This window comes from Pristiophorus japonicus, chromosome 27 (assembly GCF_044704955.1).
Source record: "Pristiophorus japonicus isolate sPriJap1 chromosome 27, sPriJap1.hap1, whole genome shotgun sequence".
NCBI lineage: Eukaryota > Metazoa > Chordata > Chondrichthyes > Pristiophoridae > Pristiophorus > Pristiophorus japonicus.
The window spans coordinates 14,595,795-14,622,849 of NC_092003.1; the positions used below are offsets into that span (position 1 = coordinate 14,595,795).

The 27,055-nt window shown below is 48.9% G+C and overlaps 1 protein-coding gene across 1 annotated transcript; it reads right to left on the bottom strand.

Annotated features, from left to right (window-relative positions):
* Positions 1–863: 863 nt before the first annotated feature.
* LOC139239363 (cathepsin L-like) lies at positions 864–26,191 on the bottom strand. Its single transcript, XM_070868039.1, has 12 exons — positions 26,135–26,191; positions 24,260–24,326; positions 23,074–23,184; positions 20,703–21,002; positions 19,222–19,385; positions 18,156–18,252; positions 17,933–18,013; positions 16,962–17,081; positions 16,360–16,424; positions 9,222–9,312; positions 6,170–6,228; positions 864–1,863 (listed from the first exon to the last, which is right to left on the bottom strand). Exons 1-12 carry the CDS (start codon positions 26,189–26,191, stop codon positions 1,789–1,791), a joined length of 1,287 nt encoding a protein of 428 aa, XP_070724140.1. The 3' UTR covers positions 864–1,788.
* Positions 26,192–27,055: the final 864 nt, after the last annotated feature.

Consider the following 27,055-nt stretch of genomic DNA (forward strand, 5'->3'; position numbering starts at 1 on the left):
AGTTTGCTTGGCTGAGGTTCCCTCCTTTATCGGCCCGCTCTTCAGACTGTAAATATTCACCCGCTCCAATCTTTTCTCCCAAATGCAATGGAATGAGTGTGGTCCGGACACATTTCACGGTGAGAGGTGTAGGTACATTGTCCCTTGACCTGAACTGTCCTGCGAGACTTGAGGCCGGCCATGCAAGTTGCCTGACTTCAGACTGTGCTTCAGGGTCTGCAGAGGTTTCCCTTTGCATAGTTTCCCCCGTGGCTCAGTCAGTTTCTCTCCTGTCTTGCCTCTGAGTCACAAGGTCCCAGAATTGTGTCCCAGAAAAGGGAATCATTCCCAGAGGTAATTCCCTCATTTGGGATGAGCACCTGTTTGCATTGCAAAGGGTTACATAGAATTACATAAAAGTTACAGCACCAAAATGGCCATTTATGGCCCAACTGGTCCATGCTCCACATGAGTCTCCTCCCACTCCTCTTCACTCTACCAGCATACCCTTCTATTCCTTTCTCCCTCATGTGTTTATCGAGCTTCCCCTTAAATGTATCTACGCTATTCACCTCACCCCCTCCCTGTGGTAACGAGTTCCACATTCTCACTACGGTTTGGGTCTCTTGTCCCGGTTGTTAAAATTAATCCACTCTGTATCACAGGGAGGGGGTTAATGACCACTCCCATGGGTGATCCGGTGTCTTGCTCTGTACCGCTGGTGGAGTAGGGATCCCAATTTCTGGTTTTTATTTCATTTCCCCATTTCTAAAACTTGCTAAGTCAATAGACAGGGTCAGTTGCCGATGGGGCTCCCTTAGATGGTGATCACAAATACATCCAGTCACGTTGATGTTCATGTTGCTTTATTGTGCTATTGCTAAAGCTAAAAGCCATAACTGGTTGATACAGTCGAGATAAATTGGATAACAGCAATACAATGGAGCAACCCCTTCCCAATGAAAAACATTCCAATGGACCAATCCCTTCCCATTGGCCAGAATTCAAATGGACCAATCCCTTCCTATTGGCTAGAATTGCAATGGACCAAACCCTTCCTATTGGTCAGAATTCAAATGCAACAATTCTTTCCTATTGGCTAGAATTGCAATGGAACAATCCCTTCCTATTGGCCAGAATTGTAAAGGAACAACCTCTTCCCATTGGTCAGAATTCCAATGGAACAATCCCTTCCTATTGGCCAGAATTATAATGGAGCAATCCCTTCATAATGGAAAGTAATCCAGTGGGCCAATCATTTCCTATTGGTCAGAATTCCAATGGACCAATCCCTTCCCATTAGCCAGAATTCCAATGGACCAATCCCTTCTTAGTGGCCAGAATTCCAATGGAGCGACCCCTTCCCAATTGAAAGCATTCCAGTCGACCAATCCCTTTCCCATTTACCCCTGGAATCCCTGATTGAAATCTGGTGATCAGCAGTAATGGTTAACTCCCCGAGTCAAATTAGCTGTGTGTTAAACCACAATTGTTGGTCAACATTTCTGGCTGTTCCTACTTGGATCGATGTGCTGATTGGATCAATCACTGGACTGCAGAACTAGTGACAAGTACATTAATTTGGCCTTTAGACAGAGGCTAATGGTGGTGTGACATCTCTCAATAAACTGACCAAGGAACAACATGGGAATGGAGCTGGGAAATGGTTTGGTGGGATCCGAAGCGTAGATGTCCCCTTCTGCACATGGGGGACTGCGTTAAGCTGCAAGCACAAATGTCGTCCTTCGGAATGGTAGGTGCGGTTGGATGGCTCGTGACAGCCTGCGTTCCACCGCATCGTTCCCAACTCTATTTTACTATAGCGGTGAGGGGAAACCTGTTTATCCCACACGCCTGTTCTCCTCGGTACATGCGGAAGTATCCCTGCCGAATAATAGAGGGTGGAAAAAATGACGCGTGAATATACCTCCTTTCCACTCTACAGTGGGGTGTCCCCGCTGAGAGTAGGACATTATATATTTCTATATAGAGAGAGTGAAGGCACTGCAATCTTACTCCCATTGGGCAGAATTCCAATGGCCCAATCCCTTCCCATTGGGCAGAATTCCAATGGCCCAATCCCTTCCCATTGGCAGAATTCCAATGGACCAATCCCTTCCCAGTGGAAAAAATTCCAATCAGCCAATCCCTTCTGGGACGAAAGGCAGACAAGTCCCCTGGACCTGATGGCTTACATCCTAGGGTCTTAAAAGTGGCTGCAGAGATAGTGGATGCATTGGTTGTAAAGGAAAAACAATGTGTGAGGAGAACACAAAAAATCTGCAAAAGGACATAGACAGGCTAAGTGAGTGGGCAAAAATTTGGCAGATGGAGTATAATGTTGGAAAGTGTGAAGTCATGCACTTTGGCAGGAAAAAAATCAAACAGCAAGTTATTATTTAAATGGAGAAAGATTGCAAAGTGCTGCAGTACAGTGGGACCTGGGGGTACTTGTGCATTAAACACAAAAGGATAGTATGCAGGTACAGTAAGTGATCAGGAAGGCCAGTGGTATCTTGGCCTTTATTGCAAAGGGGATGGAGTATAAAAGCGGGGAAGTCTTGCTACAGTTATACAGGGTATTGGTGAGGTCACACCTGGAATACAGCATTCAGTTTTGGTTTCCATATTTATGAAAGGATATACTTGCTTTGGAGGAAGTTCAGAGAAGGTTCACAAGGTTGATTCCAGAGATGAGGGGGTTGACTTATGAGGAAAGGTTGAGCAGGTTGGAATTCAGAAGAATGAGAGGTGATCTTATCGAAACGTTTAAGGTTATGAGGGGGCCTGACAAGGTGGATTCAGAGAGAATGTTTCCATTGATAGGGGAGACTAGAACTAGAGGGCATAATCTTAGATTTTAAACTGAGATGAGGAGAAATTTCTTCTCTCAGAGGGTTGTGGAACTGTGGAATTCGCTGCCTTGGAGAGCTGTGGAAGTTGGGACATTGAATAAATTTAAGACAGAAATAGACAGCTTTTTCAACGATAAGGGAATAAGGAGTTATGGAAAGCGGGCAGGGAAGTGGACCTGAGTCCATGATCAGATCAGCCATTACCGTATTAAATGGTGGAGGAGGCTCGAGACGCCATATGTCCTACTCCTGCTCCTATTTCTTATGTTCTTATGTAATCTACCAAAATTCCCTGGATTCTGGGGTGGTCCCAGCAGATTAGAAAACTGCAAATGTAACGCCCCTATTTAAAAAAGGAGGCAGACAAAAAGCAGGAAACTATAGGCCAATTAGCCTAACATCTGTCGTTGGGAAAATGTTGGAGTCCATTATTAAGGAAGCAGTAACAGGACCTTTGTAAAAGCATGATTCAATCAAGCAGAGTCAGCATGGTTTTATGAAAGGGAAATAATGTTTGACAAATTTGCTGGAGTTCTTTGAGGATGTAACGAGCAGGGTGGATAAGGGGGAACCAGTGGATGTGGTGTATTTGGATTTCCAGAAGGCACTTGATAAAGTGGCACATAAAAGGTTACTGCACAAGATCAAAATTCACGAGGTTGGGGGTAATATATTAGCATGGATAGAGGATTGGCTAATGAACAGAAAACAGGGAGTCGGGATAAATGGGTAATTTTCTGGTTGGCAAACAGTAACTAGTGGGGTGCCGCAGGGATCAGTGCTGGGGCCTCAACTATTTACAATCTATATTAATGACTTGGATGAAGGGACTGAGTGCAATGTAGCCAAGCTTTCTGATGATACAATAATGGGTGGGAAAGCAAGTTGTGAGGAGGACACAAAAAATCTGCAAAGGAATATATACAGGCTCAGTGAGTGGGCAAAAATTTGGCAGATGGAGTATAATGTGGGAAAATGTGAGGTCATCAACTTTGGCAGAAAAAATAGAAAAGCAAATTATAATTTAAATGGAGAAAAATTGCAAAGTGCTGCAGTGCAGAGGGACCTGGAGGTCTTGTGCATGAAACATAAAAAGTTAGTATGCAGGTACAGCAAGTGATCAGGAAGGCCAATGGAATGTTTGGCCTTCATTACAAGGGGGATAGAGTATAAAAAGCAGAGAAGTCCTGCTACAACTGTACAGGGTATTGGTAAGGCCACACCTTGAGTACTGCATACAGTTTGGTCTCCATATTTAAGGAAGGATATACTAACTTTGGAGGCAGTTCAGAGATGGTTCACTAGGTTGATTCTGGAGATGAGGGGGTTGACTTATGAGGAAAGGTTAAGTAGGTTGGGCCTCTAGTCATTGGAATTCACAAGAATGACAAGAATGAGAGGTGATCTTATCGAAACGTATAAGATTATGAGGGTGCTTGACAGGGTGGATGCAGAGAGGATGTTTCCACTGATAGGGGAGACTATAACTAGAGGGCATGATCTTATAATAAGGGGCTGCCCATTTAAAATAGATGAGGAGAAATTTCTTCTGTGAGAGGGTTGTAAATCTGTGGAATTCGCTGCCTCAGAGAGCTGTGGAAGCTGGGACATTGAATACATTTAAGACAGAAATAGACAGTTTCTTAAATGATAAGGGGATAAGAAGTTATGGGGAGCGGGCAGGGAAGTGGAGCTGAGTCCATGATTGGAGCTGAGTCCATGATCGGATCAGCCATGATCGCATTGAATGGCAGAGCAGGCTCGAGGGGCCGAATGGCCTACTCCTGCTCCTATTTCTTATGTTCTTCCCATTGGGCAGAATTCCAGTGGACCAATCCTTTCCTGTTGGGCAGAATTCCAATGGATCAATCCCATTCCATTGGGCAGAATTCCAATGGGCCAATTCCTTCCCATTGGGCAGAATTCCAATCCCTTCCCGTTGGGCAGAATTCCAATGGACCAATCCCTTCCCTGTACAACTGCTGCACGAAGCAGAGTCTTCCGAAGAGGCAGGAAATAAAACTGGAAGGAAGCAACCCATTTTAATCATCAAGCAGAGCGAATGGACCCGCTGAGAGCTTTGGCTCACAAGGGGCTGCTACAAGAAGACAGTCTGGGACCTAGCGAGTGGGCTCTGTATTGGGGAAGAGGTGATGGAAGGAGTTGGGAAAAACCCATTGGCTCTGAGTTCAGCTGGAATGCCCTTGGGGCTAACAGTGTTAAATTACGAGGACAAGTTGCATAGACTAGGCTTGTATTCCCTTGAGTTTAGAAGATTAAGGGGTAAATCTTTAAATTTTAAAGGGGGCGCAGGAACAGAGAGACCTGGGGGTGTATGTACACAAATCTTTGAAGGTGGCAGGACAACTTGAGAAGGCTGTTTAAAAAAAAACTTTTGGGATCCTTGGCTTTATTAATAGAGGCACAGAGTACAAAAACAAGGAAGTTACGCTAAACCTTTATAAATCACTGGTTAGGCCCCAGCTGGAGTATTGTGTCCAATTCTGGGCACCGCACTTTAGGAAGGATGTCCAGGCCTTGGAGAGGGTGCAGAGGAGATTGACCAGAATGGTTCCAGGGATGAAGGACTTCAGTTATGTGGAGAAACTAGAGAAGCTGGGGTTGTTCTCCTCAGAGCAGATTTGATCGAGGTGTTTAAAATCATGAATGGCTTTAGTAACTAAAGAGAAATTATTTCCAGTGGCAGGATGGTCTGTAACAAGAGGACACAGAGTTAAAGTGATTGGCAAAAGAGCCAGAGGTGAAATGAGAAAACATTTTTTTATACAGCGAGTTGTTGTGATCTGGAATGCACTGACTGAAAGGGGATTGGAAGCAAATTCAATAGTAACATTCAAAATGGAATTGGATAAATACTTGAAGGGAAAAACCAATTTCTCTTGGGGAACAAGGGGGCAGAACCCTAAAATTAGAGCCAGGTCGTTCAGGGGTGATATCAGGAAGAACTTCTTCACACAAAGGATGGTGGGAATCTGGAACTCTCTCCCCTAAAAAGCTGTCGAGTCTGGGAATTATCCTCTGAGAGAAGAAATTCCTCCTCAACTCCGTCTCAAATGGGCGACCCCTTATTCTGAAACTATGCCCCCTAGTTCTAGATTCCCCCACGAGGGGAAACATCCTCTCAGTATCTACCCTGTCAAGCCCTCTCAGAATCTTTTGTTTCAATAAGATCACCTCTCATTAAGGATTCTGGAACCAAGGTGTGCAGATGGGACTTAGGTTACAGATCAGCCATGATCTCATTGAATTGCGGAATAGGCTCGAGGGGCTAAATGGCCTCCTCCAGTTCCTTTGCTGCTATAGAAGCCACTTACCTTCTCTCCCCAACGTCGACCCCAGCTGTTCTTGATGATCCAGTATGGACTTCTTTTCTCTGTAGTAATGGAAGCACAGTGAGTGAACCAGACCTCATTCCTGTTAGCTAAAACATTTTTTTTATTCATTCACAGGATGTGGGTGTCGCTGGAAAGGCCAGCATTTATTGCCCATCCCTAAATGCCCTTGAGAAGGTGGTGAGCTGCCGCCTTGACTACAACTGAGTGGCTTTCAGAGGGCAATTAAGAGTTAACCACATTGCTGTGGGTCTGGAGTCACATATCGGCCAAACCAGGTAAGGACGCCAGATTTCCTTCTCTAAAGGACATTATTGAACCAGATGGGTTTTTACAACAATCTGGTAGTTACACAGTCGCCATTACTGATACTAGCTTTTTATTCTAGATTTATTTAATTGCATTTAAATTCCCCAGCTGCAGTGATGGGATTTGAACTCGTCTCCAGATCATTAGTCTATGCCTCTGGATTACTAGTCCAGTATCATAACCACTATGCTGCTGTCAAGTACATGATACATGTCGAGCTGATGAAACAAATTTGCCTGAGCCCAATGTCACCCGCTGATGTTGTACCGAGGTCAACGTTTCATTCCTGAACGATGTTAACAAGGCAAGTTTAAAAAAAAAGAAATGGAATAGAGTGCAAAGGTCGTGCTGGGTTGTACTGAGGTCAGCGAACAGGCTCGGACTACTGTATTTCTCTTCTGTGCCTTCAGCTGCCTGGGCCCTAAGCTGTGGAATTCCCTCCCTAAACCTCTCCACCTCTCTCTTGCCTCCTTCAAGATGCTCCTTAAAACCCACCTCTCTGACCAAGCTTTTGGTCACCTGTCCCTAATTTATCCTTACATGGCTTGGTGTCATTGTTTTACTCACAATACTCCTGTGAAGCGCCGTGGGACGTTTCACTATGTTAAAGGCGCTATATAAACACAAGTTGTTGTTATTCTCTTCTGGCCACCACTCCGCAGGAGATGTCCTTTGGAGAAGGTGTGAGGGCCACACAAAGCTGGTCCAAAGTGAGGGGGCTGGAGCAATGGGGAAAGATTAGAGAAATGTAAATAAATCTCTGAATTTAAGATGATGAAAGATAGGGATCCTCCTCTAGATATTTAACATATTAAATGAGAAAATAAAGGAAACTGAGAATATTACTTCAAAATTGGACCAGAAGATATCAATTTAAATTTGAAAACTGGAAATTTAACACCAACTTGCATTTCTATAGCGCCTGTAAAATCATGTCCCACGGCACTTCACAGAGCCACAAGGAGAAATTTGGATTTTATTTTTGCAAATTGGCTGCTGCGATTCCTACATTGCAATGATGACTACACTTCGAAAACACGTAATTGGCTGTAAAACGCTTTTGGGATATCCTGAGGTCGTGAAAGGCGCTATAGGAATGCAAGTTCTTTCTTTCTGAGGTCGGATGGAAGGTCTTTCCTATTGGTGGACCACCATCTCTGCACTCTGACCGTTGCCTTTTGCCAGGGAAGCATTGGGATTAACCTTCCCATACAGGGCAGATGGACTGTTACCGGGCACGGACAACAGCACACCAGTGGCTCATTGACTAGAGAGTAGGGCCAATGGTTCAGTGGGTATCACTCCCTCTCACCTCTTGAGTCAGAAGGTTGTGGGTTTGAGGCCCACTCCAGAGACCTGACCACAAAATCCAGGCTGACACTTCCAGTGCCAGTACTGAGGGAGCGCTACACTGTTGGACGTGCTGTCTTTCAGATGAGACGTTAAACCCAGACCCTGTCTTCCCTCTCAGGTCGGCGTAAAAGATCCCATGGCCACTATTAGAAAAACAGTTCTCCTGGTGTCCTGGGGAAATATTTATCCCTCAACCAACATCACTAAAAATCTGGTCATTATCTCATTGCTGTTTCTGGGGTCTTGCTGTGCGAATGTGCATAAACGTGAGCCTTCCTTTCTTTTCATTCAGTAGAAAGTAACATTGATGTTAGTCACTGCCTGACACGGGCCACGGTAAATCATTTCCCTTGGTTGGCATCACCTTGCATTCTGGGTTAGGACCAGGGCTCCCTCACCCATTCCTTCCCAACACAGTTCAACAACAAAGCAGAGTAGTGTGGAGAAGAGATGTCAAACACCAAATAACTAAACCCCAACAATGCAGCCCCAATGTCTTTCTGTTAAGTTAGGGGTGAATAGTCAGCAATGAAAGCAGAAAATGCTGGAAACACTCAGCAGGGCAGGCAGCATCTGTGGAGAATCACAGAATGGTTACACCACAGAAGGAGACAATTTGGCCCATCGAGCCTGTGTGGCTCTCTGCAAGAGCACTTCAGCTAGTTCCACACCCTCGTCCTTTCCCTCATAGCCCTGCAGGTCTGCACTCCACCTCTGCCCTCTGACCTTTCCCCACAGGTACTCATCCAATTCCCTTTTGAAAGCCACGATTGAGTCGGCCTCCTCCACCACAAAGAGAAGTAGAGTTAACATTTCAGGTTGGTGACCTTTTGTTTGAAGTGGAAAAAGTTAGAGATGGAAGAGGTTTTAAGCAAGCGCAGGAGGAGGGAGGGGAGGAAAGAAGAAAAGGGGAGGTCTGTGATAGGGTGGAAGGCAGGAGAGATTACATGACAAAAGGGATGATGGTGTGAGGCAAAAGGTGGGTGGTAATGGAACAACTAAAGTAACAAGAAATAGGAGGTATAAATGGCAATAGCAGAATCAACAACAACTGCTGTCCGGAAAAATGGGGGCAGCGGTTATGATCTGAAATTGCTGAACTCAATGTTGGGTCCGGAAGGCTGTGACCTGCCTCTTCGAAAGATGAGCTGCTGTTCTTCGAGCTTCATTGGAGCAGTATAGGAGGTCGAGGACAGAGAGATCAGAGTGGGAGTGGAGCAGAGAATTAAAGGTCATTGACCTGAAACGTTAACTCTGATTCTCTCTCCACAGACGCTGCCTGACTTGCTGAGTATTCTCAGCATTGTCTGTTTATTTTTCAGATTTCCAGCATCTGCAGTATTTTGCTATTGTGTTACTAGTCAGTACTTACCAACACCGTAGCCGACAATCAACGCCACATGATTCAACCTGCGACAAGAACATGTAGCAGCATGAGGGCGAATTATGCCGTAACGGTATCCCTAAAGAAAACAAGGAGACAAATTAAATTAGCTTTTGTTGGGTTCACAGACGATATTGTCATACATCCTTTACCCTCATGTGGAAGTATGATAGGATATTGTCGTTTGTGCTTTACCTCTATTACAAGTTCGAGGACTAGAAGGTACCAAGACCTCTGGTTATAACATAAGAACATAGAATTAGGAGTAGGCCATTCGGCCCCTCGAGCCTGCTCCGCCATTCAATAAGCTGATTCAATGGCTGATCATCAACCTCAACTCTACTTTCCCGCCTGTTCTCCAAACCCCTTGATTCCAAAAATCTATCGATCTCAGCCTTGAATATACTCAATGACTCAGCATCAACAGCCCTCTGGGACAGAGAATTCCATAGAGTCACAACCCTCTAAGTGAAGAAATTCCTCTCCCTCTCAGTCTTAAATAGCCTACATCTTATCCTGAGATTGTGCCCCCTAGTTCTAGACACTCCAGACACAGGAAACAATCTCTCAGCATCTACTCTGTCAATCCCCTTCAGAATCTTGAATGTTTCAAGGAGATCACCTCTCATTCTTCAAAGCCCTGTCAAATTGTAGCAAGACTTCCATATTCTTATACTCTAACCCCCTTTTATTTATCAAATCAGTGATAAAACACAACCCCTCACACGCAGTGCCCATGGGATTGGTACCGCTCGTAACTCACACCATCGCAAGTGTGTCGTCTTGACTGCTTACACTATGTCACATGTCCTACCTACGTCTGCTCAAACTCCCTTCAACACATCAGCGCAACGCCATCTGTTCCTTGCTCATTGTATTCAAGAAGGAGAAACCGTGGATACCAGTTATGGCCTTCCCTTCCTATCTCCTTCCAGTACATCGTAGAAGCATTCAGCCCCTCGAGCCTGTTCCACCATTCAGTGCGATCATGGCTGATCTATGACCTACCTCCATCTGCCTGCCTTTGCCCCATATTCCTTAATACCTTTGGTTAACAGAACTCTATCAATCTCAGATTTAAAATTAACAATTAACCTAGGATCAATTTACCATTTTCGAAAGAGAGTTCCAAACTTCTATCACCCTTTGCATTTAGAAGTGTTTCCTAACTTCACTCCTGAAAGGCCTGGCTCTAACTTTGAGACCACGCTCCCTACTCCAAGACTCCCCAACCAGTGGAAATAGTTTGTCTCTATCTACCCTATAAGTTCCCCTTAATATCTTGGAAACTTCGATCACTAAATTTGCGACGTAGGTTAGCAAGGCCATAAAAAAAGCAAACCAAGCACTAGGGTTTATTTCTAGAGGGATAGAATTGAAAAGTGGGGGAGTTATGCTAAACCTATATCGTACCTTGGTTAGATCACACTTGGAGCACTGCGTACAGTTCTGGTCACCATATTATAAAAAGGATATCGAAGCACTGGAGAGGGTGCAGAGAAGATTTACAAGGATGATGCCAGAAATACGAGGGTATATATATCAGGAAAGGGTGAACAGGCTGGGTCTCTTTTCTCTTGGAAAAAAAAGGCTGAGGGGTGACCTAATAGAGGTCTTTCAAATTATGAAAGGTTTTGATAGAATATTTCCACTTCTGGGGAAGAGCATAACTAGAGGCCATCAATTTAAGATAGTCACCCAGAAATCCAACAGGGATTTCAGAAGAAACTTCTTAACCCCTTAAATGCATCTACGGTATTTGCCTCAACCACTCCCTGTGCGGCGAGTTCCACATTCTCACCATCTCTGGGTAAAGAAGTTTCTCCTGAATTCCCTATTGTATTTATTAGTGACTATCTTATATTGATGGCCCCTAATTCTAGACTCCCCCATGTGTCATAGTGAGAGATTGAGGGAGGAACAATTAATCTGGTAGGGGGTGGGGGGAAGATGCCAACCTCTAGCAGTGGGTTCAATGCTGCCATTGCCGCAAGACTTTGCGGGCTAGAAATCTGTTGGCGTCACGACAAAAGGACACCTAAGCATCCAACATGGCGGGCAGGGCACGGGCGCACATTACGCACCAGAATTGCACCACCCGCCATATTGATTCATAGAATTTTAGAATGGTTACAGCACAGAAAGAGACAATTTGGTCCGTCGAGCCTGTGCTGGCTCTCTGTAAGAGCACCTCAGCTAGTCCCACTCCCTCCCCGCCCTCTCCCCCTAGACCTGCAAATGTTCAGGTACTTATCCAATTCTTTTTTGAAAGCCACGATTGAGTCTGCCTCCACCACCCTTTTAGGCAATGCATTCCAGATCCTAACAACTTCTGCCTTGGTGAAGGTAAAAAAAGAAGCATCCAGGGTCCCTGCTTGAAACAGGCTGAAAGGCCTTTGTAAATGCAAATTGGGGGCGTGGGCGGGAGGGGTTCAGGACCATTATGCAAAATTTGGCTGACATCGAGGTGACTGCGTTCAGTAAAGTGTGGCTTACATCCGTCCTAACTAGCGGCCCCTAGAGTAGGGCTTCCCCCGGCCCCATTGCCGCACCGACGATCACTGCATCCCGACCGATTGGCTCTCTCCCGATCGCTTCGTCCCCAGTTCCGGTCGACTCCTCTCCCTTCCGATCGCTTCATCCCCTCTCCTGGTCCCTCCCTCCCGGTTGTTTCCCCCAGCCCCTGATCGGTCCCCGCCACGTCCCCCCCATCCCTCACTCTCTCAACCTTCCCCCTCACCCCCAATCACTGATGCCACCCACTCTGTCTTCCCCTAACTTGCAATCACTTACCCCCCCTCGATATTCCCCGTGCTAATGTAATGTATGCACCTGTGAGTATGCTCACAGGTTTGTAGAACTGTTGAGTGGGCTGGATTGCGCCAGACGTGCTGGCACGGCCGATGCCATCGAGTCGCTAAAAACAGCTCTGGGCCCTGACTCCGTTAGGTGTGTCGAGGAGGCTCAAGCACGTGGGGAGATCCCGTCCGAACTGACCCCCTCGTCCGGACGGAATTCCTCATCGGCACCAAACTTCGGAACCTCCGTCGGGAGCCGGCGCCTCACAACTTGAGCCGCCTCGGGGAAATCCCCTTCGTGCCTTTCAGTTCTGCGCGGAGGGGTTTCCTGTATGGGCTGCTCCTGCACACTCTCAACTTTGCCATCCTCGCCTGCCGTCCGGACACGCCATGGTGCACCATCTTGCCATCCGGAGGAGGCGGGGGTCCCCCATGGAGGACACTCTACGCGGGAGTCCTCCCACTATTTATCGGGGACTTGGCCTGGAGGGTGGTGCATGGAGCAGTCCCGTGCAACAAATTTTTTAGCCGGTTCACGGGCTCCCAGGCCGCCTGCAATTTCTGCGGTCTGGAAGAGTCCGTGTTCCATGTTTTTATTGAATGCACGAGGTTGCAGCCCCTGTTCCAATATTTAAAGGGGCTGCTCCTGAAATTCTGGCTGCACTTCAGTCCCACACTCCTGATCTTTTGGGCACCCTGTGCGGAGGGGAGCAGGTAGGTCCGTGGGCCTCCTCGTGGGACTGCTCCTGGGCAGGGCCAAGGGTGCCATCAGCTAGTCCAGGCAGCGGGTGGTCGAGGGGGTCGTTCAGCCCGACTGCCTGCCTCTCTTCCTCACCTACATCCGGGCCAGGGTGTCCCTGGAGATGGAGCACGCGGTGTCCACCGGTACGCTCGCGGCCTTCCGCGAGAGGTGGGCGCCGGAGGGACTGGAGTGCATTATAACCCCCGGCAACCAAATTTTAATTTGATTTTATTTATTTTACAGTTTAATTTGTTTTAATTGCCGGTTTTAGTGTCCCCCTCCCCTTTTATAGGGGGCACTTGTAAATTATATGATTTTAATGCCCCAAAAAAAATCACAAAAGGAAAAAAACACACAAAAAAAAAAAAGAGGGCAGGTATAAGTGTCTGGAGTGTCCCCCAGATCGGGGGGCACTTGATTTAATGTTTATTTTGTCTCCCCCCCTAAAAGAGTTGTAGAGCTGTTGAGTGGGCTGGATGGCACCAGACGTGCTGGCACGGCCGATGCCAGCGGGTCGCTAAAAACAGCTCTGGGCCCTGACTCCGTTAGGTGTGTCGAGGAGGCCCAAGCACATGGGGAGATCCCGTCTGAACTGACCCCCGTCCGGACAGAATTCCTCATCAGCGCCAAACCCCGGAACCTCTCTCGGGAGCCGGCGCCTCACAACTTGAGCCGCCTCGGGGAAATCCCCTCCGTGCCTTTCAGTTCTGCGCGGAGGGGTTTCCTGTATGGGCTGCTCCTGCACACTCTCAACCTTGCCGTCCAGACACGCTATGGTGCACCATCTTGCCGTCCGGAGGAGGCGGGTGTCCCCGATGGAGTGCACTCTACGCGGGAGTCCTCCCACTATTCATCGGGGACTTGGCCTGGAGGGTGGTGCACGGAGCAGTCCCGTGCAACAAATTTTTAAACCAGTTTAAGCCTGCAATTTCTGCGGCCTGGAAGAGTCCGTGTTCCATGTTTTTATGGAATGGGCTAGGTTGCAAACCGTTTCATTATTTAAAAGGGCTGCTCCTCAATTTCTGGTTGCACTTCAGTCCCACACTCCTGATCTTTGGGCACCCTGTGCGGAGGGGAGCAGGTAGGTCCGAGGGCCTCCTCGTGGGACTGCTCCTGGGCACGGCCAAGGGTGCCATCAGCCGGTCCAGGCAGCGGGCGGTCGAGGGGGTCGACTGCCTGCCTCTCTTCCGCGCGTAAATCCGCGCCAGGGTGTCCTTGGAGATGGAGCACGCGGTGTTCACCGGTACGCTCGCGGCCTTCCGCGAGAGGTGGGTGCTGGAGGGACTGGAGTGCATCGCTACCCCCGGCAATCAAATTTTAATTTGATTTTATATGTTTTAAAGTTTAATTTGTTTTAATTGCTGGATTTTTAGTGTCCCCCTCCCCTTTTATAGGGGCACTTGTAAAATATATGGTTTTAATGCCCCCCAAAAAATCACAAAAAAACTCACAAAAAAAACAAAAAAAAAGGGGCAGTTAAGTGTCCGGAGTGTCCCCCAGATCGGGGTGCACTTGATCTAATGTTTATTTTGTTCCGCTCCCCCCCCCCCCCACAAAAGAGTTGTAGAGCTGTTGAGTGGGCTGGATTGCGCCAGACGTGCTGGCACGGCCGATGCCATCGAGTCGCTAAACACAGCTCTGGGCCCTGGCTCCGTTAGGTGTGTCGAGGAGGCTCAAGCACGTGGGGAGATCCCGTCCGAACTGACCCTGTCCGGACGGAATTCCTCATCGGCGCCAAGTCCCGAAACCTCCCTCGGGAGCCGGCACCTCACAACTTGAGCCGCCTCGGGGAAATCAAATTTTAATTTGATTTTACATGTTTTAACGTTTAATTTGTTTTTATTGCTGGTCTTATTGTCCCCCAAGTCAGGGGGCACTTGTATAATTTGCCTCTCGGTGCCCTAAAAAAACCCACAAAAAAAACACAAAAAACAAAACAAAAACAAAAAAAGGGCACCTGAAAAGTGTTTGTAGTGTCCCCCCCGCCCCCCACTTTAAAAAGGGGACACTTGATGTAACGTTATTTTTGTTTTGCAACAAAAGAGTTGTAGAGCTGTTGAGAATTACTCATTGGCACCAAGCCCCGAAACCTCCCTTGGGACCCTCACAACTTGAGCCGCCTCGGGGAAATCCCCTCCATGTCTTTCAGTTCTGCACGGAGGGGTTTCCTGTACGGGCTGCTCCTGCACACTCTCCACCTTGCCATCCTCATCTGCCATCTGGACACGCCATGGCGCACCATCTTGCCGTCCGGAGTAGGCGGGGGTCCCCGATGGAGTGCACTCTTTGCGGGAGTCCTCCCAATGTTTATTGGGGACTTGGCCTGAAGGGTGGTGCACGGAGCAGTCCCGTGCAATAAATTTTAAAGTCGGATCACGGACTCCCAGGCCACCTGCAATTTCTGCGGTCTGGAAGTGTCCGTGTTCCATGTTTTTATGGGATGTGCGAGGTTGCAGCCCCTGTTCCATTATTTGAAGGAGCTGCTCCTCAAATTCTGGTTGCACTTCAGTCCCATACTCCTGATCTTTGCGGAGGGGAGCGGGCAGGTAGGAAGGCCTCCTCGTAGGACTGCTCCTGGGCATGGCCAAGGGGGCCATCAGCCGGTCCAGGCAGCGGGCGGTCGAGGGTGTCCACCGGTACGCTCGCAGCCTTCCACGAGAGGTGGGCGCTGGAGGGACTGGAGTGCATCATCACCCCTGGCAATCAAATTTTAATTTGATTTTAATGTCTAAAGGTTAATTTGTTTAATTTGCTGGTTTTTAGTGCCCCCCCCCCCCACCCCCCGCTTTTAGCCAGGGGGCACTTGTATAATTTGTGTTTTGGTGCCCTCAAAAAACTCCCCCAAAAAACCCCCCACAAACAAGGGGGCACCTGAAATGTTTTTGGAGTGTGCCCCCCCCTTTAATCAGGGGGCACTTGACTAAAGTATTCCGACAAAATAGTTGTAGATCTGTTGAGTTATGAGTGGCTAAGCCAGTCACGTAATGTTCACAAGACTGAATAAAACCCCAGCCAGTTGGGTCCAGCTCATCCACGATGAGGTATGCAGTTGTGAGCCTGGTGGATGAACTGGTAATGTGTCGTGTGATTGTTAAACCTTTGCTAATAAACCAACTCGTTGCTGTGAATTCTTAAGCGAAGAACCCATGAAGCAAATACATTACAGCTAACCTCCCCCCTCTCAATCCTGGTCCCTCCCCCCCCGCCCCGCCTACTCCTCTTCAATCACTTCTTGCCACCTCAGAATCCCCCTCCTTCCCCCTGCTAGGCTTCCCCCGCCATTTCACATGACCTACCTGAGGGCTGCTACCAGCGACACCGGCTCGAGATTGAACACCTCTTGTCCAGCAAGCTGCCTAGGGGAACCCAGTGGGCGCCTGCAGTTGGCTGGCCTCAGGTTACTAAGGACCGAGGCCTACTTGTGAGGTCAAGCCTACCCAGTCAGGGATCGTCCCCAGCGCCCAAGCAGGCCGGAGCGAACCAGTTGCTCGGCCGGCCTGGCATTTAATGGCAACGCGTCACTGGTGGAACCAGGGAAGATCATTCATCAACACGGGATGGACAATAAATGAACAGAAACACTTACTTTCAGGACACTTGCATTCATGGTGATGGTGATTGGACCAACTTGAGACACCCATGCTCGCATTTCTGAAACAGAGAGGAAAAGAATACAAGATCATCAGTAAGAAGTGAGATGATGCCATTCAGCCCATCTGCCCCCCTTGGCCACCCCCATCCTATCAGTCAGGTCTCTTCTAAATCGAGTTTTCTTTTTACTCGCCTGCCCTCTCTGGTGGACGTAAAAGTTCCCACGGCCACTATTGGGAGAAGAGCAGGGGGCGTTCTCCCCGGTGTCCTGGGCCAACATCACTAAAACAGATTATCTGGTCATTTAACACAGTGCTGTTTGTGGGAGCTTGCTGTGCGCAAATTGGCTGCCGTGCTTTCTACATTGCAATAGCGATTACACCAAAAATTATTTCATTTGCTGTGAAGCGTATTTGGGATGTGAGGTTGTGAAAGGTGCTGTAGAAATGCAATTTCTTTCCATCTTTTTTTCCTTCTTTCCTTTTTTCTTTCTTTCTATCTATTTTCAATCTGGGTTTCCCCTCACAGCTCCGAAGGCTGCGATCTGTTTGCAATTGGGGAGTTGTGACGTGACCTGTGACGGGATCGGTAACTTACCACATTCGTGTGGTCGGATGTTTCGATAGGTGCTAATCTTTGCAATGACCCTAGTACGTTGGAATTGGCAGCGTCGCTTTGCGGCGACGTAGCGGTAGGATCTTTGGCACATCATTCCTCCTGTTAATACAACAAACAGAGTTTGATTTAAGGGTAATTGGTCTTTGACTGAATGTCCTACATTTTGGTTCATGTTCAAATCCCTCCATGGCCTTGGCCCCTCCCTATCTCTGTTACCTCCTCCAGCCCCACAACCCTCCGAGATCTCTGCGCTCTTCCAATTCTGGCCTCTTGCACGTCCCCGATTTCCATCGCTCTACCAATGGTGGCCGTGCCTTCAGCTGCCTGGGCCCCAAACTCTGGAATTCCCTCCCTAAACCTCTCCGCCTCTCAAAGACGCTCCTTAAAACCTATCTTTTTCACCAGGTTTTTGGTCACCTGTGCTAATTTTTCATTATGTGGCTCAGTGTCAAATTTTGCTTGACCCCACGATCCCTCGCCCCACCCCTCAAGGATCTCCCTGCTGCACCCCAAGACCCAAGCCAGCCAGCCCCGATATCCCTTTGCTGATTACCTGTACCATCCAATTTAACGTGACCAACCCTTTCCTGGAGAAATCCCATATCCAGAACAGGCCAGGTCCCGAGGGTTCCGGCTAAGGGAGGTTCAACCTGTACAATCTTTTTTAATCTCTTGTCTGTTCCTGATTTGACTCTAATTCACCAGATTTCCTTCTCCATTGTTCCTCTGTTACTTTCTCAATCTTTAAGCCCTTAGCACCCAGTTACCGGGCCCCCCCAGGAACTAAAGGGAGGTGCAAAGCACGCAAATTTCTCCTCCTTATTTCAAGCTGCAAGGCAAGGACAAACATCTAACTGGCGGATCACGCCGTGAGATACCCCTCTCCAGAAAAATTAGTCCCAGGTCAAAACCTCTGCAGATAATAGGCACTGTCCGAGGGATTTCCTTACCTAATTTCTGAATGGCGTTGAAGGCATTGTAAGGGTAACCTCCACCACAGCCGTGGTCCCAGGTGTCGCAGTCGAGGAGCTCTACATGAGAGGTGAATAAATTGAAAAGATGTTCAGACTCCAAGCACGGTGAAGGGCCCTGAGTCAACTGGGCAACGGAATTCAAAAATGCTGCAAGAACGATGAGGACGAGTGCCCGTGGGTGCCCCCCCGCCCCCGTTACCTTGCTCCGACAAAACTACCGACTTCTTATGGCGGATGTACCACATGGACTCGATGTTGGCGACAGCTCCAAAAGCCCAGCATGATCCACACTTTCTCTGGAGATGCACAAGAAGACGTTAGTCCTTTGGCTGCAAGGGGATTGGCTCTCCCATCCCTATCTCTGTGCCCCCTCCAGCCCTATTACCCGCCACGATCTCACCTCCTCCCTTGCTCTGTGACCCCCTCCAGCCCTACAACCCACCAAGATCTCGTCCATCCCTGTCTCTCTGAACGTATCCAGCCCTATTGCCTGCCAAGATCTTGCCCCCTCCCTATCGCTGTGACCCCTCCAGCCCTGTGACCCACCAAGATCTCACCCATCCTTATTTCACTGAACGTATCCAGCCTAACAACCCACCAAGATCTTGCTGCCCACATCCCCCACTCCCCCCCCCCACCCCCCCCCCACCCCCCCGGGGGGCCCTAGAGGAGAAAGCAGCCCTTAATTCGGTAGCAATTGTCAACAGAATTGTTAATCTCACTCATAGTGATCACAGGACAGCTAGTGTGAGATTTGGGACATGAAAGTAGAGGCAGCCATCTGAGCCCACGTCTGTATCTGCCCTGGGAGTGTTTGATGGGACAGTGTAGAGAGAGTTTTACTCTGTATCTAACTCCGTGCTGTACCTGCCCTGGGAGTGTTTGATGGGACAGTGTAGAGGGAGCTTTACTCTGTATCTAACCCGTGCTGTACCTGCCCTGGGAGTGTTTGATGGGACAGTGTAGAGGGAGCTTTACTCTGTATCTAACCCGTGCTGTACCTGTCCTGGGAGTGTGTGATGGGACAGTGTAGAGGGAGCTTTACTCTGTATCTAACCCGTGCTGTACCTGTCCTGGGAGTGTTTGATGGGACAGTGTAGAGGGAGCTTTCTCTGTATCTAACTCCGTGCTGTACCTGCCCCGGGAGTGGACAAATTCTCTTAACTACCCCATCTAATACTTCACCCTTGTGGGACTCCTCTCCCTGTTGGTATCTGGACCTACTCTAACACGAAGCAATATATTCAGTCTTTGAGTGTGAGTACCTGATTTTTAACTACAGTCACTGCTCCATAATGCCGCCAATCCCAACTAGACGGACACGACAAGTTTGTCAGCCGACCGTCTTCTTCTGTCCAGTAAGCCTCCTTTGGCCAGACCGAGTTGTTACTCATTGCCGGGTTGAAGTAAAAACCATCAAATTCTTCATCTGAAACAAAAGCAAATTACAAAACGGTTCAACTAACGCAAGCGGTTTATTGTAAGAAGTGGAAGAAGGAGCAAGGCCCATAACTCTATGGTTGGAGAAAAACAAAACAAGGGTTTTGGGGGACTTCAGTTATGTGGGGTGACTGGAGACATTGGGATTGTTCTCCTTGGAGCAGAGAAGGTTAGGAGATTGACCAGAATGGTACCAGGGATGAGGAACTTCAGTTACGTGGAGAGTCTAGAGAAGCTGGGATTGCTCTCCTTAGAGCAGAGGAGATTTGATAGAAATGTTCAAAATCATGAAGGGTTTTGATTGAGTACATAAGGAGAAACTGTTTCCAGAGTCAGGAGAATCGGTAACCAGAGGGCACAGTTTTAAGATAATTGGCAAAAGAACGAGAAGGGAGATGAGGAGCTTTTATTTTATGCAGCGAGTTGTTGTGATCTGGAACGCACTGCCTGAGAGGGCGGTGGGAGCAGATTCAATAGTAACTTTCAAACAGGGATAGGATAAATACTTGGAGAAGTTTTGTTTCGGGCTATGGGAAAGAGCAGTGGGGGGTTGGGGTGGGGGGAGGAGTGGGACTAATTGGACAGCTCTTTCAAAGAGCTGGCGAAGGCTGAATGGCCTCCGCCTGCACTTTGTGATTCAATGGTTGCCAAGCTTGGGTTTCTAACTCTTATTGTCAGAGGAAAGGAATACTGAGGATTTTCATAGGGTTGGAGAACAAGGAACTGGGTGTCAGCCAAGAAGAGATAGTGAGGATCAAGAAAGAAATGTTCAGAGGAACAATGACCATGGTGGTATTGACATCATAAAGAGAGAGAGAGAGAGAGGGGCAGAGGAGTGAGAGAGAGAGAGAGAGGGAAGACAGAGTGAAAGGGGGAAAGAGAAATACAGAATGAGACAGATGGCCGAGAAGGGGAGACAGATGGACAGAGAAAGAATCAAAGATCCAGAGAGAGAGAGAAATGGACAGAGATAAATAGATAAAATGAGAAAGAAAGGGAAAAAGAGACCATTAATGAGAGAGAGACTGAGTGAGGTACAGGGAGAGAAATACTGTGACAGAAATCTAGATGGGAAAGAGAAAGTGTGAAGGACACAGACAGGAAGTAACTGAGGGGGAGAGCGAGGGAGAGAGACAGAGATAGAGAAAGAGAGACACCAATAGATTTCCCAATGGGAACTCCCTGAACTGTCATTTTCTGAGGGAAAGGCTAGCAGACAGGTCAGGCTGCCCGAGAGGTGCTCCATGCCCTCTCCCGGGCACTTGCCGAGGGGGGGGCAATTATCACGCTTTGGGCTGGTGGAGACCCAGCTTCACAAAGGGAATCTGGACCAGTGAGACCCCAGATAGCGTTACTACCATGTGCGAGCGCTCGGATGGTCCTTCCTGCTTGACCCGGCATCGAGTGAAAGTAGGCGGGCTCGGGAGACCGAGAGCCAGATCGGCCGCGCCCAATCGAGATGCCACCAACCGTTTCTGCTGGCCTTGGCACTGCTCCCTGGCAAAGGCCACGGGTAACTGTCCTTTCAGGGTCTGTGCAGAGGCAGATGCTGAGCTGTGCCATCTCCTGCAACTGTGGATCCCATGCAGCTTAGGGCTGGGGCCAGCTGCAATGACAGTAATGGCCGGTAGGGGGCGAAACACACCTGTAGTTTCTTGTAGCTAAGCCACAATTGACCTATGGGGATGGCAACAACAACTTGCATTTATATAGTGCCTTTAACGTATGTGGGAATTTGCTGAGTTGGTTGCGGCGTTTCCCACATTACAACAGTGACTATACTCCAAAAGTACTTCATTGGCTTTAAAACACTTTGAGGCGTCTGGGGTTGTGAAAGGCGCTATTTAAATGTAAGTCTTTCTTTTTTCTTTCTTTCGTAAAATGTTGCACAGGAGCATTATCAGACAAAACTTGACGCTGAGCCACACAAGGAGATATTAGGACAGGTGACCGAACGCTCAGTCAAAGAGGTAGGTTTTAAGAAGCGTCTTAAAGGAGGAGAGAGAGGTGGAGAGATTTAGGGAAGGAATTCCAGAGCTTAGAGCCCAGGCAGCTGAAGGCATGGCCGCCAATGCTGGAGTGATTAAAATCGGGGATGCTAAAGAGGCCAGAATTGGAAGAGCGCAGATATCTTGGAGGGTTGTGGGGCTGGAGGAGGTTACAGAGATATAGGGAGGGGCAAGGCCATGGAGGGATTTGAACACAAGGGTAAGAATTTTAAAATCGAGGCGATGCCAGACCGGGAGCCAATGCATATCAGCGAGCACAGGGGGTGATGGGTGAGCGGGACTCGGTGCGAGTTCGAACACGGACAGCAGAGTTAAGCATGAGCTGATGCTTACGGAGAGTGGAAAGTGGTATACATCCTTGCGAGCTCCTCATGCCCACCTCTACTTCAGCAGGCATTTAACAGGGAACTGGAGAGCTCTGTCACTTGTCGACAGACTCATGCCTGCTCCTGACATACCTCCTCCCATCCCTTTCATCTGCTGCATCTTCATGATGCTTACACTGGAGAATTGAGTGCTGTTAGCACTTGCCCTTTCAGGAAGGACTGGCACCTGCTCTTGATGGCTTAGAGCTAACTTACACGTACCCATAATTGGCCCTTTGCTGCTGTGGCTCTGGATAGCACTCTTGCCTCTGAGTCAGACGGTCATGGGTTCAAGTCCCACAACAGACACTCAATCCCGTAATCCAGGCCAACGCTCACACTGCATTACCGAGGGAGTGCTGCACTGTCGGAGGGGCAGTACTGAGGGAGAGCCGCACTGTCAGAGGGGCAGTACTGAGGGAGCGCCGCACTATCGGAGGGGCAGTACTGAGGGAATGCTGCGCTGTTGGAGGGCCACTATTGAGGGAGGGCTGGACTGTCGGAGGGCAGTACTGAGGGAGCGCTGCACTGTCGGAGGAGCAGTACTGAGGGAGTGCTGCACTGTCGGTGGGGCAGTACTGAGGGAGGGCAGTACTGAGGGAATGCCGCACTGTCGAAGGGGTACTACTTAGGGAGTGCTGCACTATCGGAGGGGCAGTACTGAGAGAGTGCTGCACTGTCAGGGAGGGGCAGTACTGAGGGAGTGCCGCACAGTTGGAGGTGCCATCATTCGGATGAGACGCTAAACTGAGGCCCCCTCTTATTTGCATATGAAAGATCCCATGGCATTATTGGAAGAACAGCAGGGGAGTTCTCTCCGGTGTCCCAGCCCAATATTTATCCCTCAACCAACATCATTAAAAACAAATTTTCCGGTCTTTATCACACTGCTCTTTGTGGGAGCTTGCTGTCTGCAAATTGGTTTCCACGTTTCCTACATTACAGCAGTGACTACACTTCAAAAGGTACTTCATCAGCTGTAAAGCTTTGGGACTTCCTGAGGTGGGGAAAGTCGCTACATAAATGCAAGTCCTGAAATAGGATTTAAACCCATGTTTCCTGATTACTAGTCCAGTACCATAACCACAATGCTACTGTGCCCCGTGTGTTGCTTGACTTCATAGCTGTAGACCCCATTGCCATTTCAGGCTAGGTCAGGTCTCCCAACATAGACCAGTGCCCAGGCATTGGCCTATCATGGTCAGTACGGCTCACCATGCACATGGCGCTGTCCCTTGCCCAGCATGGCACCGGGAGAGATCCCTCCAGTAAGTCCTGCCACTGAGCCCATTTTTGCCCTTACCTGACATGTCGCTAAATTCGTTCATTCCATACTCAGCAGTCCCTCTGTCTTGTTCCTGCATCCTTTTGGCTTTCTCCATATTCTCCACGAAGATGTTGAACCGGTTCTCCTCTACAATCACATCAAGATCAAGAGAAAAAAGTGTCAGCGTGGGTGGCTGGGGTGGCCAAATTAACTTATCTATCGGTGAGAGTTTAAAACCGTTCCCTCAATTTCCATTTCCATCGGCCTCCCCAACAGTTGTTTCACCTTCTCTCCCAATGGCGTGAATAACGCCAGGGAACCTTTCCTTAGATTCTAGCGGCCCTCCAATACCTCACTCCCGCACTCTATCACGTGCGAGTCCTTGCAGTGAGAGTCAGCGGCCAATGTCAAGACGCATGAGCCAAGTGGTGGTCCCAGTGGACCGTTCAGACACATGCACTTCCCAGCAGGGGCAGGGAGTGGGAACACTGGGCGCTGGGAACAGGAATGGGAAACTTGGCAAAAGGGGATCAGGAGCGTGAACACTGGGAGGTAGGGATCAGGAGTGGGAACACTGGGAGATAGGAATCAGGAGTGGGAACACTGGGAGATAGTGATCAGGAGCGTGAACACTGGGAGGTAGGGATCAGGAGTGGGAACACTGGGAGATAGGGATCAGGAGTGGGGACACTGGGAGATAGGGATCAGGAACATGAATGCTGAGAGATGGGAATCAGGAGCGTGATCACTGAGAGGTAGGGATCAGGAGTGGGAACACTGGGAAATAGGGATCAGGAGTGGGAACACTGGGAGATAAGGATCAGGAGTGGGGACACTGGGAGATGGGGATCAAGAACTTGAAAGCTGGGAGATGGGAATCAAGAGTGGGAACACTGGGAGATAGGGATCAAGACGTGAACACTGAGAAGTAGGGATCAGGAGTAGGAACACTGGGAGATAGGGATCAGGAGTGGGAACACTGGGAGATGGGGATCAGGAGTGGGAACACTGGGAGATAGGGATCAGGAGTGGGAACACTGAGACATCGGGATCAGGAGTGGGAATGTTCGGTGATATTTAATTCCCGACCCCAAGCTCAATGAGACCAGTGGCTATACCATCTCTGCTTGCCCACGAAGGGTTAATTCAGCACAGGTCAGGAGTCAAACTGGGGCCTTCCTGTCCGTGGGGGATGACTGAATTGAGTAGGTGGGACTCTTACCTTCAAGGTCTTCATAGTTCTTGTTGTACATCGCTTTAAACTTCTCGAATTGGGACCTCATCTGTTCCTAGGGGAATGGAAGAAGGAGCAATCAGTTCCCAGTCAGGGAATGGTGTCAGTTGTGGCTCAATGGGTAGCACTCCTGCCTCTGGGTCAGAAGGTTGTGGGTTCAAGTGTCACTCTGGACACTTGAGCACATAATCCAGGCCGACACTCCCAGTGTCAAGCTGAGGGAGTGCTGCACTGTCGGAGGTGCAGTACTGAGGGAGTGCTGCACTGTCGGAGGTGCTGTCTTTCAGATGAGACAACCTGAGGCCCCATCTGTCCTCTGGGGTGGGTGTAAAAGATCTAACATCAACTTTGAAAGAAGAGTAGGGGAGTTCTCCCTGGTGTCCTGGGGCCAACATATTCCTCAAACAACATCACTAAAACAGATGATCTGGGTCATTATCACATCGCTGTTTTTGGGAGCTTGCTGTGCGCAAATTGGCTGCTGCATTTCTTACATTAAGTGGTAGGACACTGAGAAGTGCAGAGGAACACAGGTACCTTGTTCCCTGAACAGATCCCTCACAGAACACTGAAGGTGGCAGGCCAGGTAGATAAGGTGGTTAAGAAGGCATGCAGAATACTTGCCTTTATTAGCCGAGGCATAGAATACAAGAGCAGGGGGGTTATGCTTGAACTGTATAAAACACTAGTTAGCCCACAGCTAGCGTACTGCGTGCAGTTCTGGTCACCACGTTACAGGAAAGATGTGATTGCACTAGAGAGGGTACAGAGGAGATTTACGAGGATGTTGTCTGGGACTGGAGAATTTTAGCGAGGAGGAAAGATTGGATAGGCTGGATTCTTTTTCGTTGGAACAGAGGAGGCTGAGGGGAGACCTGATTTAGGTGTATAAAATTATGAGAGGCCTGGATAGAGTGGATAGGAAGGACCTGTTTCCCTTGGCAGAGGGGTCAACAACCAGGGGGCATAGATTTAAAGTAATTGGGGGGAGGTTTAGAGGGGATTTGAGGGGAAATGTCTTCACCCAGAGGGTGGTGGGGGTCTGGGGCGGAACTCACTGCCTGAAAGGGTGGTCGAGGCAGAAACCCTCACCACATTTAAAAGGTACCGACAGGGCTACGGACCAAGAACTGGAAAGTAGGATTAGGCTGGATAGCTCTTTGTCGTCAGCGAGGATACAATGGGCCGAAATGGCCTCCTTCCATGCTGTAAATTTCTATGATTCGAGCAAGCTCCTACAAACAGCAGTGTGGTAATGACCAGATGATGTGTTTTTAGTGACATTGGTTGAGGGATAAATATTGTGGAGTGTCTACTGACACCACTGTGCCAGCCAATGAGTTGGAGGCAGGGCGGGACTTACAGCCAACAATATATTTTGCAGCAAACAGAGGCTAGTTAAGCAAAGCCACTGCAGCAAACAGAACTCACAAACTACATCAAAGTCTCCCGATAAAAGCAGGCTAGGGCAGTGAATGGAGGATAGTTACAGAACACAAATCATGTGCATAAAACCAATCCCAGTCCCTTACAACAGGTGTGATTCATGGGGGAATTAGCCAATCATCTCCATGCTGGGAGGGGCCTTGTGGCGTTACTGTATGCAGCCTAACTACTGGGCCAAGTCACCAGGGAGAACTACCCTGCTGCTCTTCCAATAGCGGCCGTGGAATCTTTTACATCCGCCCGAGAGGCCAGACGGGGGCGACCAGATCAGGATTTATGGACCACTTGCTAGGCCGCATATAGGGCTGGCTTTCCTGATTTTGCGCACGGGTGTCAAACAGACGTTAAGCCCCAAAATTGCATACGCAAAGGGACCTGAGGCCTGTTGCTGGCATGGGCTGATTCCTTGGCCTTTACCAATATGGCGGCGGTGCACTTCCTGCTCGCAATGAGCGTGTGCTTCCTGCCCGTCATATTCGAGGCCGTTTAGTAGCGCCTGCTTTCACTGACATATAGGCAGTTTGAGTACTCACACCGTCTTCATCGTCTTCCAAGTAAGGTCCTTCGGTTATAGCCTCTGACTGTAAGAGGCTGCAGGTGATGGTGAGGCAGACTATAGCGAGTCTGAACATGGTGTGAAGGGTCGGAGCTCGACACACAGATTGTTCAAGAGAGAAACCTTTCCAGGAAACATGAAACAGAATATTTTTTAGTAACAAGTAAAGGGAGCCTCAGATCCAACAAACCTGCTCATCTAATCAGATCACTTCCAGCTGCAGAATCTTCAGCCGTGGCTCAGTTGGTGTCTCTCCCTCACCTCTGGCTCTGAAGGTCGTGGATTCAAGTCCCATTCCAGGTACTGATGGAGCGCCGCACTGTCGGGGGGGGGGCAGTACTGAGGGAGCGCCGCACTGTCAGACTGTCGGAAGGGCTGAACTGAGGGAGCGCTGCACTGTCGGAGGGGCAGCACTGAGGGATCGCTGAACTGTTGGAGGGGCAGTAATTAGGGAGTACTGTACTGTCGGAGGGGCAGTACTGAGGGAGCACTGTACTGGCGGAGGGGCAGTACTGAGGGAACGCTGCACTGTCGGAGGGGCAGTACTGAAGGAGCGCCGCACTGTCGGAGGGGCAGGACTGAGGGAACGCTGCTCTGTCAGAGGGGCAGTACTGAGGGAGTGCCGCACTGTTGGAGGGGCAGTACTGAGGAACGGCTGCACTGTCGGACGGGCAGTACTGAGGGAGTGCCACACTGTCAGAGGATGTTACACCAATGCCTCATTTGCCCTCTCACGAGTACTATTGGAAAAAAAGCAGGGGAGTTCTCCCTGGAGTCCTGGG

What these genes read in the sequence shown, in the direction of transcription:
- LOC139239363 (XM_070868039.1), bottom strand. Translation starts at nt 26,191, where the DNA reads ATGACGGGCAGGAAGCACACGCTCATTGCGAGCAGGAAGTGCACCGCC. An exon ending in CGAATTTAGCGACATGTCAG is followed by an intron (nt 21,003 to 23,073) that starts GTAAGGGCAAAA and finishes CTGTCATTGCAG; the next exon opens with CTGGCCCCAGCCCTAAGCTG. An exon ending in GGTAGTTTTGTCGGAGCAAG is followed by an intron (nt 18,014 to 18,155) that starts GTAACGGGGGCG and finishes CCTCTCATGTAG; the next exon opens with AGCTCCTCGACTGCGACACC.